The following is a 21,875-nucleotide window of genomic DNA, read 5'->3' as shown; positions in this document are numbered from 1 at the left end:
TACATTTTCATTTCTGTGTGATAAAAATCCCAGGACTACAGTTGCTAAGTTACATATATTTTTCATTTTATTTATTTATTTTTTTTTTAAAGATTTTATTTATTTATTTGACAGAGAGAAATCCCAAGTAGGCAGAGAGGCAGGCAGAGAGAGAGGAGGAAGCAGGCTCCCTGCTGAGCAGAAAGCCCGATGTGGGGCTCGAACCCAGGACCTGGGATCATGACCTGAGCTGAAGGCAGCGGCTTAACCCACTGAGCCACCCAGGCGCCCCTATTTTTCATTTTATAAGAAACTTCCGAACCATTTTTGCAAAAGTGGCTGTATCATTTTAAATTCCTATCTACAGCATGTGAGATCCTTTTATTCTAAAATCTTACTAAACTCATTTATTAGTACTAGGAGTTTCTTGGTAGATCAAGTTGCTCCACATCCTTTCCTGTGCTTTCTAATATAAAGTTTTTAAGTTTTCTTTTCACCAGGGACGCCTGGGTGGCTCAGTCAGTTAAGCCACTGCCTTCGGCTCCGGTCATGATCCCAGGGTCCTGGGGTCGAGTCCCACATTGAGTTCCTTGCTCAGCGGAGAACCTGCTTCTCTCTCTGCCTCTGTCTGCCACTCTGCCTGCTTATGCTCTTTCTCTCTCTCTCTGACAAATAAATAAATAAAATCTTTTTTAAAAAATAAATTAAAAAAATAAATCTTCTTTTCACCACTGATAGGGGTATGGTGGCAAATCATTGAGGCTTTAATTTGCAAGTCTCTAATGGCTAATGGTATTGACTGTCTTTTCATGTGCCTGTTTGGATCCTGGATATTTCTTTAATGAAGTGTCGTTCATTATTCATACTTCTTGCCCTTTTTCTGATGAGATTGTATGTTTTCTAGTATGGAGTTTACAGAGTTCTTTATATATTGTGAATATCATTCTTTTATCGTGCATGTATGTTTTGGTTTGTATGTTTGTCTTAAACATTTTTAAGTGTACATTTCATTGGTGTTAAGCATATTCTCACTACTGTACAACCATCACCAGATCTTTTTGGTCTTGCAGAACTGCAGTTCTACCCATTATTCAACCATTCCCATTTTCCCTACCCCCAGCCCCTGGGAGCTACTATTCTACTTTCTTTTTCAATGAATTTGGCTACTCTGGGTACCTCATATAAATAGAACTACCATATATGTGTTTCACAGATTTTTTTTTCAGTCTGTGCCTTGTCTTTTCAATCTCTTGAAATGATCTCTAGCAAAGCAAAAGTTTTTAAATTGATAAAACCCAGTTTATCATTTTTTTTCTTTTTGATGGTGCTTTTGGTATCTAAGATCTCTTTACATAATCCTAGGAGTTTTTGTATTTTTTATAAAACTACAGTTTTACGTTTTACACTCAGATTTATATCACTTCTCAGCCTTTTGGCTAAGATCAAGTATACACTTAGATTTATGCCCCATGTTGAATTCATTTTTGTGTATGGTGTGAGGTTTGGTTTGATGTTGAATTTTTTGCCTGTGGAAATCCAGTTGTTTTTGGCCTTGAACTTTTGAGGAGTACTGTTTTGTATTATTTTTCCTATCCTGAATTTTTAGGATTAGTACTATAAATAGGTAAGCCTTTACAGCTATTAAATGAAATATTTTACTGGGGTGTCTGGCTTGCTCAGTCAGTAGAGCATGTGACTCTTGATCCTCAGGGTCATGAGTTCAAGCCCCACATTTGGTATAGAGACTACTTAAAATTTTAAAAAATAAAAAATTTTTTTAAATTTATTTATTTGAGGCTTTGCCTAGGTGGCTCAGTTGGTTGGACAGCTGCCTTCAGCTCAGGTCATGATCTCAGGGTCCTGGGATGGAGTCCCACGGCAGGCTCCCTGCATAATGGGGAGTCTGCTTCTCCCTCTGCCCCATCCCCAACTCATGCTATTGTGCATGCTTTCTCTCTCTCTCTCAAATAAATAAATAAAATCTTTATAAAAAAAGATTTATTTATTAGAGAGAAAGTGCGCATGTTAGCAGGGGTGCAACGTGGGGCAGAGGGAGAGAATCTTGAAGCAGACTCCCCACTGAACACAGATCCCACTGAGCTCGGGGCTTGATCTCACAACCCATGAGATAATGACCTGAGCCGGAACCAAGAGTTGGACACATAACCAACTGAACCACCCGGACGCCACAAAAAAATAAAACTTTTAAAAATGTATATATATATTTTACTTAAAAAAATGTTTAAGAAGAATTTATAATGACATGAGTGAATACTTCTGATAAAACTGAAGAAAAAAAAAGGATTTACAGTTTTAAACATTAAATTTGTAGCTACTTTAGATCCCTAGAGTATTCTGGTAAAGTATACTGGAAAATTCTAAGAGCGATGACTCTGGGTAGAAGGCTGGGTGTATGAAGTGGAAAAAGATTATTTTCAATTTATTTTCTTTTGGATCTTTGCCATACATGTGAGTTTCCTCTTCTATGAGAAATAAATTTTACAAGAGTAAACTACATATTGTAAGTACAATTGTGATTTTAAGAAACAAGAAATTTCCTAAGACAACATATGCATTAAGGAATTCTGGGAGAAAAAAAGACACTACCATAGTGAAAATTGGTTGCCTTTTGATGACGTGCCTTTGAATGATTTTAATAAAATGTTATTTCCTAAGTTAATTTTATTACTGCTTATAAAATTTGGTGGGGTGGCACAAGGAAAGGTTATTTTTAAAACTTGAATTTCCTTTAAAGCTTACCTCAAATTTCAACTTCTAGAATCAAATAATAGAGTTTAAGTTGTGCTACACATTGTATAAAAAGATCTGGACAAACACCCATCCTCTGAGATGTTTGCTACATTATCTTTGCTTTTGTGTTTCAGTGCCAAGCCTAAGTCAGAGATCCACGTATCAATGGCCACTCCAGTTACTGTGTCCATGGAGACTGTGTCCAGTCAAAATAATGATCAGCCCACCATTGCAGTCCCTCCCACAGCTCAGCAACCTCCACCGACCATCCCAACCATGATTGCAGCCACAAGCCCCCCATCACAGCCAGCTGTCGCCCTCTCAACAATTCCCGGAGCGGTCCCCGTCACTGCCCCCGTCACTACCATTGCAGCTGCCCCTCCGCCATCAGCTGCTGTAGCTGGCAGTCTCTCCTCTGTGTTGGGCCCTCCAGTACCTGAGATAAAAGTTAAAGAGGAAGTGGAACCAATGGACATCATGAGGCCAGTCTCTGGTAGGTTCATTCATGGAGTTCTCTCCATTGGCACATGCTGCTTGTTCTTTTTCTGACTCTCCTTGAGGGCCAGACTCTTGCGTGACCCTCAGTTATGAAGACTAACACATTGGTGCCTGTTGTAAATTTGCATGTCATTCTTTTTTTTTTTTTTTTTTTTTAAGATTTATTTATTTATTTATTTATTTGACAGGCAAGAGATCACAAGTAAGCAGAGAGGCAGGCAGAGAGAGAGGAGGATGCAGGCTCTGCTGAGCAGAGAGCCCGATGCGGGGCTTGATCCCAGGACCCTGGGATCATGACTGAGCTGAAGGCAGAGGCTTTAACCCACTGAACCACCCAGGCGCCCCTGCATGTCATTCATTTTAAGAAGAGGACTGCTAGGCTTCTTTTGAAATTGAAACCATTTTTGCTGCCCTTTTAACATCAATTTTATTTTTTACCAAAATCATAAAAAAGGTTAACATTTCCCCAAGAATATCCTTAAATAAACTTTTGTGGTTATATTGTTTTCTATTTCTCATTTTGGTTTTTGAGTCTTCTTTTTTTTCTTAGTTAATGTAGTTAAAGCATTGCCTGTTTTGTTTAGGAAAAACGGGTCTTTACTTTCAGTGTTTATTTTATTTATTTTAGTTATTATTGTTTATTCTGGTCTCTATTTCTGATTTTTCGTTATTATTTCCTTCCTCTACTAAATTTCAGTTGTTTCTTTTCTTCCTTGTTCCTTGTGGTATAATGTTGTTTATTTGAACTTTTTTTCCTTATTATAAGCATTCATAGTGTAAAAAAAAGAAAAATTTTTAAGAAGGGTCAAAATAAGATCATAGCGGGGCACCTGGGTGGCTCAGTCTTAAGTGTCTGCCTTCAGCTCAGGTCGTGATCCCAGGGTCCTGGGATCAAGCACCGCATTGGGCTCCCAGCTCAACAGGAAGCCTGCTTTTCCGTCTCCCACTCCTGTTTACATTCCTTCTCTCGTTGTGTTTCTCTCTGTTAAATAAATAAGTAAACTCTTTAAAAAAAAAAATAAGATTGGGGCGCCTGGGTGGCTCAGTGGGTTAAGCCGCTGCCTTCGGCTCAGGTCATGATCTCAGGGTCCTGGGATCGAGCCCCGCATCAGGCTCTCTGCTCGGCGGGGAGCCTGCTTCCTCCTCTCTCTGCCTGCCTCTCTGCCTGCTTGTGATCTCTCTCTGTCAAATAAATAAATAAAATCTTTAAAAAAAAAACAAAAAAAAAAATAAGATCATAGCTACATGCTAATTATTTATGATTTATTCCCTGTCAATTTGTGTTGCCCTGTTACACAGTGAAGCAAGATTTGTGTTGTTGAAAATAGTCTCTTGAAAAACTTAAATGTGATTTGTAGTAAAATCATAAAAGTCCTCACTGCTTTCTTTCCCTCCTCTCCTGGACTCTAAACTTCCAGTGTGTGAAATGCAGGTCACTTTGGAGGTTTTCTTTTTGTTTGTTTATATGTTAGTAATCTATTGAGGAATGTTGCTTCCCCTGACTACAAAAATAGCATTTAATGTACAGAATTTATGAAATACAGATGAAGCCGAAGTGGAAGGCAAGTCATTCTCTCTAATTAGCCAGCAGTGCCCTCTTACCATTTCTGCATAAAGGCCTCTATCCCCCATGCTGTTTTGTTCAGTAAGTAGTGTGGTTGTACTGTGTTTGCAGTTGTTAAACCTGCTGTTTGTTTTCATTTATCATGCCATGAAATATTCTTCTATCTTACCTATGTTTTAGCCTCAGCACTTCGTTGAAAGATGCCATGGGTAACGCAGGAAGGGAAATGAAATGTTTCCAATTTTACTGTTCTCTCTTGGTTTGGGGGTTTTTTAAAGATTTTATTTCTTTATTTGACAGACAGAGATCATAGGTAGGCAGAGAGGCAGGCAGAGAGAGAGAGAGAGAGAGGAGGAAGCAGGCTCCCCGCTGAGCAGAGAGCCCGATGCGGGGCTCAATCCCAGGACCCTGGGAACATGACCTGAGCCGAAGGCAGAGGCTTTAACCCACTGAGCCACCCAGGCGCCCCGTGTTCTCTCTTGGTTTGAATAGTTCCTCTTAACCTGTCTATGCTAGGAAACTATCAATAATCATGCCTTAAACTGTAGGGCTCTACACCAGATTCTGATAATAATAGCCTTATACAAAACAAGTACATCTCCATCATCTTGGAGCTTCCATTTTAGCAGGGGAGAGAAACCGTCAAATAAAGCAGTGAGAAAAAATACCTGAGGTATACCTCAGGGAGATTGTGGATTCATTTCCAGATCACCACAGTAAAGCAAGTCAGGTGAATTTGTTGATGTCCCACTACGTAAAAAAGTTACATATACATAATACTTTAGTCCGTTAAGTATACAACAGCATTATGTCTTTAAAAACAATGTACATACTTTACAGAGAAAAGTTTATTGCTAAAAAATGCTAACCATCATCTGAGCTTTCAGTAAGTCATAATCACTGATGACAGCCACAATAACAAATATAGTCATAATGAAGAAGTGTGAAATATTGAAAGAATTACCAAAATGTGATACAGAGATATGAAGTGAGCAAATGCAATTGGGAAAATGCTGCTGACAGACTTGTTTAACACAGGGTGGCTACAACCTTCCAGTTTTTGAAAAATGCTATATCTGCGAGGTACAATGAAGCGAAGCACAGTCAAGTGAGATATGGCTCTGTAAGGGAAAGTTAGGGCTGGAGCTGTGATTTTAAGAAGAGCTTTAAAGGGAGGGCCTCACTGAGAAAGTGATCTTTGAATAGAGACATTAAAAAGATGAAGTGCTTGTCATTAGGATAGCTGGAACAAGAAATTCCAGGCCTCAGTTATGAACAATTCTAGTATGCTCAGAATAACAAAGACAGGTCAGGTAGACAGCCCAGGAATAGTATGTGGACTTCATAAAATCATTAGGGATCCAAGCTTCTACCACCCCTAGTTTGACCTTACGCTTTTGATTCAGGATAGCTGCTAGAACTCTAGCTATCATATCTGAGTTCCAGGGTGACAAGACAAGGAACAGAAGGTCACACCTTGGGACGCCTGGGTGGCTCAGTTGGTTAAGCAGCTGCCTTCGGCTCAGGTCATGATCCCAGCATCCTGGGATCGAGTCCCACATCGGGCTCCTTGCTTGGCGGGGAGCCTGCTTCTCCCTCTGCCTCTGCCTGCCATTCTGTCTGCCTGTGCTCGCTCGCTCTCCCCTCTCTCTGACAAATAAAATCTTTAAAAAAAAAAAAAAAAAAAAAAAGAAGGTCACACCTTCTTTTAAGGAACTTTTTTTTTTTTAAAGATTTATTTATTTATTTATTTGACAGATCACAAGCAGGCAGAGAGAGAGAGAAGCAGGCTCCCCGCTGAGCAGAGAGCCCGATGTGGGGCTCGATCCCAGGACCCTGAGACCATGACCTGAGCTGAAAGCAGAGGCTTTAACCCACTGAGCCACCCAGGCGCCCCTTTTAAGGAACTTATTAAAAGTGCTACAACACACTTATATTTTCATATGGCCACACCTGTCTATAAAGGAGGCAATTAAATAGTGTTTCAGCTGAATGATGGTGTGTCCATCTATAAGTGTGAAGGTCGGGGCGCCTGGGTGGCTCAGTGGGTTGAGCCGCTGCCTTCAGCTCGGGTCATGATCTCAGGGTCCTGGGATTGAGTCCCACATTGGGCTCTCTGCTTGGCAGGGAGCCTGCTTCCCTCTCTCTCTCTGCCTGCCTCTCTGTCTACTGTGATCTCTCTCTGTCAAATATAAGTGTGAAGGTCCTCTTTCTAGGGATGTTGAAGTTGTGCTATCTTGGAAAACAGTCGGCACCCTCTGCCATAAGTAGAGTGCTTAGCACAGTGCCTGGCATGTAGGAAGACTCAGTAAGTGGTAGTCCTCTTTTCTATCTTCCTAACCATTCTCATTGGTTGGAAATCAAGTGAAGGTTTCCATTATTTTGGGGTTCTCATACATGTATGTGCTCTTTTTCCTATGACAGCAGTTCCTCCCCTGGCCACCAGCACTGTGTCTCCGTCTCTTGCATTGCTGGCTAACAACCTGTCCATGCCTACAAGTGACCTACCACCTGGTGCCTCCCCAAGGAAAAAGCCTCGAAAGCAACAGCACGTGATTTCAACAGAAGAAGGGGATATGATGGAGACGAACAGCACTGATGATGAGAAGTCCACTGCCAAGAGTCTTTTGGTGAAGGCAGAGAAACGCAAGTCTCCACCCAAGGAGTATATTGGTAATGGTCACTTGGGCTAGCTATTGTCATGTGAAGCTTTACCACTTAAGTCAGGAGTCTATCCCTGAGGCTGTTTACATAATCAGGTTTCATTTAGGGATCATTACCTTGAGAATCCTTGACAATATATAATAAGTTATTTACTATTTTCCTTTCCTTTTCTTCTGAATAGATGAAGAAGGTGTGAGGTATGTCCCAGTGCGTCCAAGACCTCCCATTACTTTGCTCCGTCACTATCGGAACCCCTGGAAGGCTGCTTACCACCACTTTCAGCGGTACAGTGATGTCCGGGTTAAAGGTTAGTTGCATGAAATTGGCTTCTCACTTGACTATAATGTAATCACAGTAGAATAGGAAGCTAGAATTATAATTTTCTAGTTTCCAAAAAACCCAAGTGACAGGATGCCCTCTTTAGCCCCAGGTTGGTTGCAGAAGAGCTGTACTAGATTATTATTCTTTCGACATAGTCCACATTAATCCCGAGGATGTCTGCCCTAGGAAGTTTTTTTCCAAAAGACCTTTGGTTTAACATATGTGAAGCTCTTGAAACAGTCCAGGGCAAGTGCTCAGTAAATGATTTTGTTGTTGTTTTGCTTGAGAATTACATTTTAATAAATCCACGTATAGTAAAAGTAACTGACAGTACTTTGCAAATATCTACAAATATTTCTATTGATAGGCTTTAAGCATCATTAATCTCAGATACAATTATTGCACAGAGAAGTGTAAGTTTTCAGAGAATTGGTCACATTCCCCACTCCCTCACATGAATTCTAATTGGAAATTACTCTAAGGGTTTCCTTGAAGCCTCAAGATGAGTCAGAGTTAGATGGTATTGTCCAATGTCTGCGAGCAGGGGTGAGGGTTCTAACAATTTACTCTCTGAATGCAAGTACCAAGATGAGTGCAATTGCAGTAGTTCTTCCTCATGAGGTACCTTGACCTCTGAAAATAAGCTAGATTTCCAAAGGTCAAGGAGTGTTGTCCTTTGATGGAAGAAGGACATAGGCTTCGCATTACAAGAATTTCATATCATAGCAGGAGAGTGTTTTAAAGTATTGCCTGGTAACATTTAAGCCATTCTGAAAGACTGTTACCATTTTCTGGGACTCATTCTTCCAAAAACTGTCTCAGGAAAGGTAGTGTGACAGCTGAAAGTATTGATACAAATAGTCTCTTGACTATTAAACTTTATTGATCTGCTTTGCCCAAGCTTTAAAATCATGTTCATATAAGTATATCAAGATGGAATAGTGAAAATCGGTCAGGTAATTTTCATGGGAAAGAAAGAAAAGAGAAAAGGAAGAACAAAAAGTGCAGGAAATAAACAGCAAATAATAATATGACTCAGCCTTACATATCAGCACATACCCTAAATAGCCTGAACATACCAATTAAAACACCATTTGGCAGAGTGGATCAACAAAAAAAATCCAGCTCCACTCAGTCTTTTAGAAACTCACTTCAGATTCAGTGACATAAGTAGATTGACAGTAACAGGATGGAAATGATACATGTATGCAAAAATAAAGCAATAAAGCAATGTCAGATGTCAAATCAAGTAGACTTCAGAGGAGAGAAAATTACTAGAGACAAAGAAGGACATTACATACTAATAAAAAAAATGTACAGACAACAAAAATTGAGAGCTTCAGATTATATGAAACAAGAATAGGACAGCAAAAGGAGAAATAGGCAAATGAGCAATGGTAGTTAGAACTTCAACACCCTGCTCTCAGCAACTAGTAAAACTACATGGCAAAAAATCAGCAAGGACTACATACTACCATATCTAACAGAGCTTTATAGAACACTCCCAATAGGAGCAGAATACATATTATGTCAGGTGCCTACAAAACATAGAAAAACCATATCCTGGATCATAAAATAAACTTCAACAAATTTAAAAGAATTGAAATCATACAGGGTATCTTCATTGACCAGAATGGAACCAAACTATAAACCAGTAAGAGAAAGATAACAGAAAAATTCCTTGAAAACACAAACTGCCAAAACTTAATCAGAAGCGAATAGACAATCTGGTTAGTCCCATAACCAATGAATAAATTGAACCCATAGTTTTGAAGCTTCCAAACAAATCTCTATTTTCAGATACTTTTAACTGGGAAATTCTACTAAATTTTTAAAGAGGAATCAACATCAGCTCTCTATAATCTCTTCTAAAATATAGGAGGAAGCATTTGCATATTGATTTTACGAAGCCAGTGTTTTCCTGACACAAAAATCAGACAAGGAGAGTACAAATATAGAAAACCAGTTACCAGTATTCTTCATTAATACAGATCCAAAATTTCTAACAAAATGTTAGCCAATTAAGTACAGCAACATAAATAGCCGTTTATACCTTGATTGAGTGGGGTTTGTGTCAGCTATGCAAGGCTGGGTCACCATTTGAAAATCAGTGACTCACCATTATTAACAAACTGTATTAATTTCCTAGGGCTGCTGTAACAGTACCACAAACTCAGTGGTCTAAAATTACAAATTTATACTCTTGGAGTTCTGGAGGCTAGATGTCCATAATCGGTGTTTGCAGAATCGTGCTCTCTCTGAGGCCTGTAGAAGAGAATCCTTCCTTGCTTCATTTTAGCTTCTGCTCCTTGCCAGCAATCGTTAGTATTATTTGGCTTGTAACTATATCATTCCAGTTTCTGCCTCCATCATCACATAGCGTTCTTTCCTGTGTCTCATCTCCTTCTCTACCTCTTACAAGGACATCTGTCATTCTTTTAGGGCCCTCTCTAATTCAGCGTGACTACTTCTTGACTCGATTACGTCTGCAAAGGCCCTATTCCCAAATAAGGTCACCTTTATAGGTACAAGGGTTAGAACTTCAGCATGTCTTTTGAGGGGACACAGTTCAACCCCTAGCAAAAACTAAAGAAAAAAAACATAATGATATCAACTCGTGCAGAAAAATTATTTGACAGAATTCAACACTTATTCATAATCTCTCCAAAACAGAGAAGGAAGACTTCCTTAACTTGATAAAGTCTTCAACAAACCTACAAGTAACAAATATACTTAACAGTGAAAGGCCAAATGCTTTCTACTCTAGCCAAAAGACCAGGCTGTTGTCTGGTCTCTCTCTCACTGCTCTTACTCAGCATTAGTACTGGAAGTTCTAGACACCATTTAAGTCAAGAAAGAGATAAAAGACTGTATGGGTTGGGTGGAAATAAATAAAAAACTGTCTCTATTTGCAAATGACATCACTGTCTATGTAAAAAATCTGAAGGATTCCACCAAAAAAAAAACCAAAAACTGGAACTAGTAAATGAGTTCAGCAAGATCACAGGATACAGTGTTAGCACACAAAAATCAATTATAATTTTAGATACTTGGAATGAATTTGTGCAAACTGATACTGAAAACATAATAGCATTTGCAGTTGATCCTCCAAAAAATGACCTGTTTAGGTGTAAATCTGGCAAAACATTACAGGATGAGTTTGCTGTAAACTACAAAATGCTGATGAAAGAGATCTGAATAAATGAAGAGCCATGCAATGTTCATGGATTTGAAACTCAACATAAAGATGTAAGTTTTCCCTAGATTGATCAATAGGGTTAATACAGTTCTACCAGACTCACAGAAAGGTTTTTATAGCTATAGTAAATCTTATTCTAAACTTTATATGAAAGGTATAGAAAGTAGAATAGCTAAAATAACGTTGAAAAACAAGAAAACATTTTCTGATACTAACGCTTAGTTTATCTACGTTAGTTTAAATGGGCTGGTATTTGCAGAGGGATATATATATAGGTAACTGGAATGGAATGGAAAATGCAGAAATAGACCCACACAAATGTGCTCAACTGATTTTTGGCCCAATGAAAAAAAATTCAGTGGAGAAAGGGGAGTCCTATTTTCAACAAATGGTGCTAGACATCCATAAATTTTTTAAAAAGCCAAAGACCCTAACTTAATCCTCACACCTTATACAGAAGTTAACTGAAAATGGGTAATGGATCTAAATATGAAATGTAAAACTGTTAAACTTAAGAAGAAAACCTAGGATAAAGTCTTTAGGACCTAGGGCATGGTGAACAGTTCTAGACATGTGGACGGAAAGACTGTCCACAAAAGGAAAGGAAAATACATTAGACTTAATAAAAAAAACTTTTTATCTCTGAAAGACCCTGTTAGGAAGATGAAAAGATAAACTATAGACTGGGAGAAAATACTACCAAACCATGTATCTCATAAAGGGTTTATATCTAGAAAATACATACTAGGAACTTTCAACATTTAATAGTAAATATAAATAATAATCCATTTAGAAAATGGATAAAGACATGAAGAGACATTTCACCAAAGAGGATAACTTAGATGGCACGCACAAGAAGTTGTTCAAGGGAATAAAAATTTCCAGTCCTTAAGAGACTTTCTTAACAAAGTTAAACTTAACAAAGTTTACTTTGGTGGGTGAAAGATTAACTATATAATGGATATGCCTGAATCTCACCACCTCAGCCAGGTGCTCAAGGTCAATATGAATAGTGACAAGTCGTGTTAATAGTATACCCTCCTGTTCAAACTTAAGTGACTATCAATATACACTGCTATATGTGTAAGATGTTATATATATAAATTTGATAATAACTACAAATCAAGAACTGGTAATAGATATAAAGAGAAAGCAGTCGAAGCATATCACTAAAGAAAACCACTGAACTGTGAGAGAAAAGAGCAAGGAAGAAAGGAACAGAAAAAACACACAAAATAAACCATAAATCAAGTAACAAGGGGTACCTGGGTGGCTCAGTCGATTGAGCATCAGACTCTTGATTTTGATTCAGTTCATGATCTCAAGGTTGTGAGATCAAGCATTAGCGTGGAGCCTTTGTGAGATTCTCCCTCTTCCTCTGCCCCTCTTCTCCCCCCACCCTCATGTGCATGCTTTCGCTCTCTGAGAGGAAAAGGTAACAAAATGGCAGATGGATACCTATCGGTAATTACTTTGAATGTAAATGGACTAAAACTTTCCAACCAAAAGACATAGGATAACAGAATAGATTAAAAAAACAAGACCTATCTGTATGCTGCCTACAGGAGACTCATTTCAAACCTAAAGACACATGTAGGTGGAAGGTGAAGGGATGGAAAGGCATTTATCATGGAAGTGGAAGTGAAAAGAAAACCAAAATAGTAAAAATACTTATATCAGACAAAATAGACTTTAAAACTGTAAGAAAAAAAAAACTGTAAGAAGAGACAAAGAAGGACACTAATCATAAAGGAAGCAATCCAACAAGAAGATAAAACAATTGTTAATACTTATGCACCCTACATGGGAGCATGCAAATACATAAAGCAGCTAATAACAAACGTAAAAGAAATAGTTGGGAGCCTGGGTGGGTCAGTTGGTTGGGCGACTGCCTTCAGCTCAGGTCGTGATCCTGGAGTCCCGGGATCAAGTACAACATCGAGCTCCCTGCTCGGTGGGGAGTATGCTTCTCCCTCTGACCCTCTCCCCTGTCATGCTTGCTCTCGCTCTTGCTCTCTCTCTCTCAAGTAAATAAATAAAATCTTAAAAAAAAATAGTCAATAGTAATACAATAATAATAGGGGACTTTAACACCCCACTTATATCAATGGATAAATCATCCAAACAGAAAGTCAACCAAGAAAACAGTGGCTTGGAATGACACAGTGGACTAGTTATATCTAATGGTTATATTCAGAACATTCCGTCCCAAAATAGTAGAATACACATTCTTTTCAAGCACATATGGAACATTCTCCAGAATATATCACATGTCAGGTCACAAAGCAAGTCTCAACAAATTATAAAAAATCGAAGTCATACCATGCATCTTTTCTGACCATAGTTCTGTGGCTAGATATCAACCACAAGAAAAAATCTGGAAAAAACAGAAATACATGGACATTAAATAACATGCTGCTAAACAATGAATGGGTCAAGCAAGAAATGAAAGAAGAAATCAAAAAATACATGGAGACAAATGAAAATGAAAACACAGTGATCTAAATCATCGGGAAGCCTATAACAATACCAGCCAACCTCAAGAAGCAAGAAAAATCTCAAGTAAACAACCTAACCTTAAATCTGAAGGAGCTAGGAAAAGAAGAACAAACCCCAAACCAGTACAAGTAAGGAAATAAAAATTAGAGCAGAAATAAATGAGATAGAAACTTTAAAAACAATAGAACAGATCTATAAAACCAGGAGTTTGTTCTTTGAAAACATCAACAAAATTAATAAACCTTTAGCTAGACTTATTAAAAGAAAAAGAAAAGATTCAAACAAATGAAATGGGAGAACAACTGACACTACAGAAATACAAAGGAATATAAGAGAATATTATGAAAAATATGCCAATAAATTGTTTGATCTGGACAAAATGGATAATTTCCTAGAAACCTATAACTTCCCAATACTGAATTAGGAAAAAATAGAAAATTTGAACAGACCAATTACCAGCAGTGAAATTGAATCAGTAATCAGAAAACTTTCATCAAATAAGTCCAGGACCAGACACCTCCACAGGTGAATTCTGCCAAACATTTAAAGAGTTAATACCCATTCTTTTCAAACTATTCCAAAAAACAAGAGGAAGGAAAGCTCCAAGTTCATTCTGAGGCCAGCATTACCCTGATACTGAAACCAAATAAAGACATCACAAAAAAAGAGAATTACAGGCAGTATCTCTGATGAACATTAAGGCAAAAATCCTTGACAAAATATTAGCAAACTGAATCTAACAATATGTTTAAAAAAATCATTTGCCACAATTAAATGGGATTTATTCCTGGGATACAAGGGTGGATCATTACTCACATGTTGACTGATTAATCAACATGGTACATTGCATCAACAAGAGGAAGGAAAAAAGCCATATGATCATTTCAGTAGGTGCAGAAAAAGCATTTGACAAAGTACAACATCCATTCGTGACTTAAATAAATAGGCTTGCAGGAAACATATCTCAGCATATTTAAGGCCATATCTCAAAAATCCACAGCTAACATCATACTCAATTGTAAAAAACAGAGAGCTTTTCAGCAAAGATCAGAAACAAGACAAGGATGTCCACTTTCACCACTTTTATTCAACATAGTACTGGAAGTTCTAGCTACAGTAGTCAGACATAAAAAAGAAATAAAATGCATCCAAATTGGGAAGGAAGAAGGAAAACTTTTACTATTTATAGATGATACAATATTATATATAGAAAACCTGAAAGAGTCCACCAAAAAACTACAAGAACTGGTAAATGAATTCATTGAGGTTGCAGGATACAAAATCAATATACAGAAATCTGTTGTGTTTCTATCTACTGTCAAATAGCAGAAGGAGAAATTAAGAAAATGGTCCCCTTTACAAGTACCCCAGAAATAATAAGATGCCTAAGAATAAACTTAACCAAGGAGATGAAAGACCTACTCTGAAAACTATGAAACACTGATGAAAGAAATTGAATATGTCACAAATGGAAAGATACATGCTCATGGATTGGAAGAACAAATACTGTTAAAATGTCATTACTACCCAGGGCAATCGACAGATTTCTTTTTTTTTTTTTTTTTTAAAGATTTTATTTATTTATTTGACAGAGAGAAATCACAAGTAAGCAGAGAGGCAGGCAGAGAGAGAGGAGGAAGCAGGCTCCCTGCTGAGCAGTAAGCCCGATGTGGGGCTCGAACCCAGGACCTGGGATCATGACCTGAGCCGAAGGCAGCGGCTTAACCCACTGAGCCACCCAGGCGCCCCCAATCTACAGATTTCATACAGTCCCTATCAAAATGCCAATGGCATTTTTCATAGAACTAGAATAAATAATCCTAAAATGTGTATGGAACCACAAATGATCCTTAATAGCCAATGCAATCTTGAAGAAGAAAAACAAAACTAGAGGTGTTACAATTCCAAATTCCAAGATACAGTACAAAACTGTAGTAATCAAAACAGTATTGTACTGGCATAAAAACAGACACACAGGTTAGTGGAACAGACTAGAGAACCTAGACATAAACTCACAATTATATGGCCAATTAATCTTTGACAAAAGGAGGCAAGAACATGCAATGGGAAAAAGTCCCTTCAACAAATGGTATTGGGGAAAACTGGACAGCAACAGGCAAAAGGATGAACTGGACCACCTTCTTACACCGTACACAAAAGTAAACTCAAAATGGAATAAGGACCTAAGTGTGAGACCTGAAACCATAAAAATCCCAGAGAATAGACAGTAATTTCTCTGACATCAGCCATAGCAACATTTTTCTAAGTAGATCTCCGAAGGCAAGGGAAACAAAAGCAAAAATAAACTATTCTGATTTCATCAATTAAAAAAAACTTCTGCACAGCAAAGGAAACAGTCAACAAAACTAAGACAGCCTACTGATTGGTAGAAGATAATTTGCAAATGACCTGTCTGATAAAGGGTTAGTATCCAAAATACATAAAGAACTTCTATAACTTGGGCACCTATGTGGTTCATTTGGTTAAGTGTCTGCCTTAGCTCAGGTCATGATCCCAGGGTCCTAGGATCAAGCCCTACACTGGGCTCTGCTCAGCAGGGAATCTGCTTCTCCCTCCCCCTCCTGTTCTGCCTGCTTGTGCTCTCTCTCTTTCTGTCAAATAAATAAAATCTTTAAAAAGAAAAACAAAAAACCACAACTCAACACCAGAAAACCCCAAATAATCCAAATTTAAAATGGCCAGAAGACATCAAGAGGCATTTCTCCAAAGAAGACATCCAGATGGCCAAAAGACACAGGAAAAGATGCTCAGCATCAGTCATCATGAGGGAAACACAAATCAAAACCACAATGAGATACCACCTCACACCTGTCAGAATGGCTGAAATCAAAAACAAACAAGTGTTGGCAAGGATGTAGAGAAAAAGGAACCCTGATACACTTGATAGAAATGCAAACTGGTGCAGCCGTTGTAAAAAACAATATGGAGTCTCCTTTAAAAATTAAAAATGGAATTACCACATGATCTAGTAATTCTACTACTGGGCATTTACCCAAAGAATTTGAAAACACTGGTTTGAGGAGATATATGCACCCCTCTGTTTATTGCAGTATTATTTACAATAGCCAAGCTGTGGGGGCAACCCAAGGGTCCATTGAGAGATGAATGGATAAAAAAGATGTGATATATATACAAAAGGGAATATTACTCAGCCAGAGAAAAATGAATGAAATCTTGCCTTTTGCAACAACCTGGACAGATCTAGAGGGTATATAATGCTAAATGAAATAATTCAGAGAATGACAAATTCCATAGGATTTCTTTCATGGGGAATTTAAAAAACAAAGAAAAAAGGGGGACAGACCAAGAAATAGAGAACAAACTGATGAAACTGATGGTTACCAGAGGGGAGAAAGTTAGGGGCCAGAGGTGAAACAGATGAACAGAATTAAGAGTACACTTATCAGAATTAAGAGTACACCTGAAAGTAGTATATAACTCTGTATGTTAATTATACTGGAATTTTTTTTTTAAATAGTATATACCCATCCATGTTCTGTGATGGCATTGGCACTTGCCCAACTCTGTGTCTCTTCTCATAACTACATTCTAATCCTGAGAGAAGTATCAGACAAATCCAAATAGATATGCACCCTGCAAAATTATTTGACCGGTAGCCTTCAAAACTATCAAGGCTATTAGAAGCAAGGACTAGCTGAGAAACCATCAAGCCAAAAGTTGTCTGAGGAGGCATAACAAGTAAAATGTACTGCTGTATTTTCACTAGGTCCTGAACCATAAAATTTATTTTTTTTTAAATGTTCAACATCATTATCCATTAAAGAAATTAAAATTGAGATGTCACTACACACCTATGAAAACAGTTGAAACAAAAAATACTAATAATGCTAAATGCTGATGAGGATGCAGAGAAACTAGATTTTGTGTACATTTCTTTAAGCATTTTGACCTGTAGTCACACTGCCTTCTGGCATCCCTTGTTTCTCCTTAAAAGTCAATTGTTGATTCTATGAGGTCGTTGCATTTCCCATACTTGGAGATCCTGGAGTTTCTTGATATTTGGGTTATTGTTTTACAATAAATTGGGGACATCTCAGCCATTTTTTTTCCTTTGAATATTTCTTCTTTCCCTCTTCTGGTACTCCCATTACCCATGTGTGGAGGCTTTTAAAAGTGTCTCTCATTTCTCTGAGGCCCTGCTTATTTTTTTCATTCCTTTTACTGTGTTCTTCAGCTTGACTAATTCTCTTTTGTACCAGTTTCCATCTACTGTTGTGTTCCTCTAAGTGAATTTTTTTTTTAAGTATTTATTGTACTTTTTAATCCAAGAATTTCCATTTGGTCCCTTTCTTTTTATAATTTCTACCTCTTTATTGATTTCTCTACTTAATTTGACAAGATCATCATACCTTCCTACCTACCTACATCCTACCATACATACCATCATACCTACCTACATCCCTTCCATTCAGTGAATTTATTTATAACAGCTGCTGTGAAATCTTTTTCTGGTAAATTTGACATCTGGTCTCTCTTATAAACAGTTTCTTTTGCCTGCTTTCTTCCCCCAAGTATGGGTCACACTTTATCATTTTTTTGCATGCCTCATAATTTTTTGTTGGAATCTAGATATTTTAGATAACTCTGGATACTGGTCTCTCCTCACCCAACACCAGGCTTGTTATTGTTACTTGCTTGTTCATTTGTGTAGTGACTGGTTAGATTATTTTATTGAAGTCGCATCACCTCCACCACCAGGTGTGTTGAGCCTTCGATGTTGCTCCTCAGGGAGGCATAGCTTCAGGTATGCCGGTAGTTATCCTGGGATGACTGTGGCACTGGTAGAGCTCTCACCCACTCTTTCCCTAACCACACCTAGCTGATTAGCCCCACTAACTGTATGTTATTTGCTCTACCAGAAAATAGTACTGGAATGTGCTCTGGGACACAAATTACATTCCCCTGCAAACTATTCCAGTCAAATCATAGCTCCTTTCAGAGTAGTTACTGAGGTTAGTGTTTGCTATTTGTTCTGCCCCCAAGAGGACTTCTCTCAGTCATCTTATTCTTTGTTCTCTCCTACAAACTAGTCAGCCCACAGTCTAGGCTGTGTCTTCCTTTGACATACAAATCTCCCAGTTGCCTTTCATTACAACCTCCACTGCTCTTAGGAGCACCTTTAGGTTTCACCTTCATAGTCTGTGGCAAATGGAGTCAGTTCCTTTAGGATAAGATTAGAAGCTATCTGTTGTGTGGGCTGTTTCTCCCCCAGACAGAATCTCTGAGCTAGGCCTCTGGAGGTGGGGTGAAGACAATGGCAACTTTCTCTCTAAGTAACACCTCACTCTAGGAGGCAAGCAACAAGTGGAGGAGAAGAGGAATGAACAGCCTGGGGTCCTCTTGGCTCACCTCTTCTAGGATGAAATCACACTTCACAAAGCAGGAGAAGGGCTCCCAGGGCCCAGTGTTCTCAGCACACTTTGCCCTAAGGTACAGTCTCCATTCTAGACTAGGAACTGAACAGAAGAAAGGCCCTGCATCTCAGTTGTACTCACCTAGGACTTAGCCTGAGCAGCAGGGAGCGGGGAGCTGGATGGGAAATGCTGATGACCTGCTCCTCCTGGGAAGATAGCCTTCCACCTGGCAGCTGGAGGAGAGGGAACCCCATGTTCTGGGCTGCAGCAGTCTGCGTGGAGATCTACCTCACTCAGCTGGGAGAAGAAAAAGGGAATGGTCTTGGTTCAGATAACATGGACTCACTGTTCTTACCACAGATTTGCTTGAATAGATATTGCATGGGTAGATTTTCTGTTTTCCCTTAGGAGCCTTTCCATGGGTCTAAATAGTTCTTTTTAAAATTTTCACCAGTTTCTCTAGAGAACAGGTTAGCAGAGCACTGTCATACCACAGGTCAGTTGTCTCTCATACTTTGCTGAGCTAGCTGCTCTGGAAAACAGTTTGGCAGTTTCATAAAAACTAGAACGTACACTTACCATATGACCTAACAGTTACACTCCTGGGCATTTATCCCAGAAAAATCAAAACCTGTGTCCCCACAAAAATCGGTACACAGCTGTTCATAGCAACTTTTTTTGGAATAGACAGAAACTCGAACTTATCTTGTATATCTTTTGTGGAGAAATATCTGTTTAGGGGTGCCTGGGTGGCTCAGTCATTAAGCGTCTGCCTTCGGTTCAGGTCATGATCCCAGGGTCCTGGTCCATTGAGCCCCGCATTGGTCTCCCCACTCTGCGCGAAGCCTGCTTCTCCTTCTCCCACTCCCCCTGCTTGTGTTCTCTCTTCCGTTGCCTCTCTCTCTCTGTGTCAAATAAATAAGTAAATAAAATCTTATTTAAAAAAAAAATATGTGGGGGCGCCTGGGTGGCTTAGTGGGTTAAAGCCTCTGCCTTCGGCTCAGGTCATGATCCCAGGGTCCTGGGATCGAGCCCCGCATCGGGGCTCTCTGCTCAGCAGGGAGCCTGCTTCCTCCTTTCTCTCTCTGCCTGCCTCTCTGCCTACTTGTAATCTCTGCCTGTCAAATAAATAAATAAAATCTTTAAAAAATAAAATGTGTGTGTGTGTGTATATATATATACACACACATATATATATCTTCAGATGCTTTGCCCTTTTAATTGGTTTCTTTTTATTATTGAGCTATAGGAATTTTTCATATGTTCTACATATGAGTCTCTTATGAGATATATCCTTGTACCATCTTTGCAACTTCCTCTGAATCTATAATTAGTTCAAACTAGAGTTTTTTCAAACGTTTAAAATGAAGTACACACGTGCATCTGAAACTGGTGAAATCTGAATAGTCAGACTGCATCATCATCATGGTTGTGGTATCGTACTGTAGTTTTACAAGATGCTGCCATTGGGGGAGATCAGGTAAAGATAACAGGATCTCTGTGTTCTTTTCTACAACTAACTGCATGTGAATCTCCAGTTACCTTAAAAGTTTAAACAATTATTTAAATTATATACATGCTAATACTTGCCTACTAGATAGGGGTTTGTTTGTTTTTTTTTAATGGATGAACTTCTTAGAGCAGTTTTAGTTTCACAATAAAATTGAATAGAAGGTTCAGGGATTTCCCATGTACCCTGAGTCCTCACTTATGACAGCCTCCCCAACAGTCAACACCCCACCACAGTGGTGCATTTGGTACATTTGATGAACCTACACTAACAACATCATTATCACCCAAAGTTCATCACTTACATTAGCACTCAGTCTTGGCGTTCTGCATTCTGTGGGCTTCACAAATATAACGGTAGTCTTTTCAAGAATAAATTTTTAAATAAAGTAAAATTTTAAAAATATTTTTAAGTAACTTTAATTATTTTAAAATTTTAATTAATGTATAAATACATTTTTTATAGATTTATTTATTAAACAGAGGGAGAGGGAGAAGCAGGCTCCCCGAGGAGCAAGGAGCCCAACATGGGGCTCCATCCCAGAACTCTGGGATCATGACCTGAGCCGAAGGCAAACCCTTAACCGACTAAGCTACCCAGGCGCCCCTATAAATATATTTTAAGTTGTAGTTAAACAGTAGTTAAAACTTCATGTACACAGCTCAACTCACCTTTGTCAAGTATCCCTCAATCCTACTTTCCCTCTCCCCATCCAATGGTACGTTTCATATTTATTTTACTATAGTTCTAGTTACTGGACTTTTCTATCCAAATGTGAAAATGCTATTCAAATTTGATTCATTTTTCCATGATCCAGAGAACACCAGAAGGCTTCTTAAATTTCATCCCCAATTCTCCACATGCTTGCAAGCATCACTCATGAGCAGGGCTTCAGGCCACCAGAGACCATTTCCCTTCCTTTAAGAGATTAGAATATTAATTTGCTCTCTTGCAAACTCACTAGATTAGCACAATATATCTTTATAGCATTCTTTGGGAGTGAACAAAAGAAGAAACTTTGGGGCGCCTGGGTGGCTCAGTTGGTTGAGCAACTGCCTTCAGCTCCGGTCACAATCCTGGAGTCCTGGGATTGAGTCCTGCATTGGGCTCCCTGCTCGGGCGGGGATCCTGCTTCTCCCTCTGACCTCTCCCCTCTCATGCTCTCTCTCTCCCTTTCTCGCTCTCTCTCTCTCAAATAAATAAGTAAAATCTTTAAAAAAAAAAAAAAAAGAGAGAGAGAAACTTATTCATGTAAACATATTTAAGTAAAGAAATTCTTGCTGAAATAGTGCATCGGTAACTTGAAACCACATTATTTTAGTTTTATAAAAATTGAAATATACTTTTTTTTTTAAATGGTTCCAGAAGAGAAGAAAGCTATGCTGCAGGAAATAGCTAACCAGAAAGGGGTATCCTGTCGTGCTCAAGGCTGGAAAGTTCACCTCTGTGCTGCTCAGTTGCTACAGCTGGTGGGTAGAATTCTAGTAGTTATGT

General features: G+C 38.6%; 1 protein-coding gene across 8 annotated transcripts in view; it reads left to right on the top strand.

The window, feature by feature from the left end:
- SAP130 (Sin3A associated protein 130) overlaps positions 1-21,875 on the top strand; it is an 86,517-nt gene that overhangs the window by 61,776 nt on the left and 2,866 nt on the right. For 7 of the 8 annotated variants that reach the window (XR_007126052.1, XM_047722750.1, XM_047722754.1 and 4 more), the window contains 4 exons: positions 2,865-3,223; positions 7,217-7,465; positions 7,638-7,763; positions 21,747-21,850. Coding sequence is in view for 7 of the 8 variants with exons in the window: in XM_047722750.1 (XP_047578706.1) it covers positions 2,865-3,223; positions 7,217-7,465; positions 7,638-7,763; positions 21,747-21,850 (838 nt within the window). In the remaining variant the exon portion in view is untranslated. The remainder of the gene's footprint in view (positions 1-2,864; positions 3,224-7,216; positions 7,466-7,637; positions 7,764-21,746; positions 21,851-21,875) is intronic. The other variant, XM_047722749.1, reaches the window with a different exon arrangement.

Source organism: Lutra lutra, chromosome 3 (assembly GCF_902655055.1).
Source record: "Lutra lutra chromosome 3, mLutLut1.2, whole genome shotgun sequence".
NCBI lineage: Eukaryota > Metazoa > Chordata > Mammalia > Carnivora > Mustelidae > Lutra > Lutra lutra.
The sequence above is the reverse complement of the archived record's forward strand: the minus strand, read 5'-3'. Positions and strand labels throughout refer to the sequence as shown.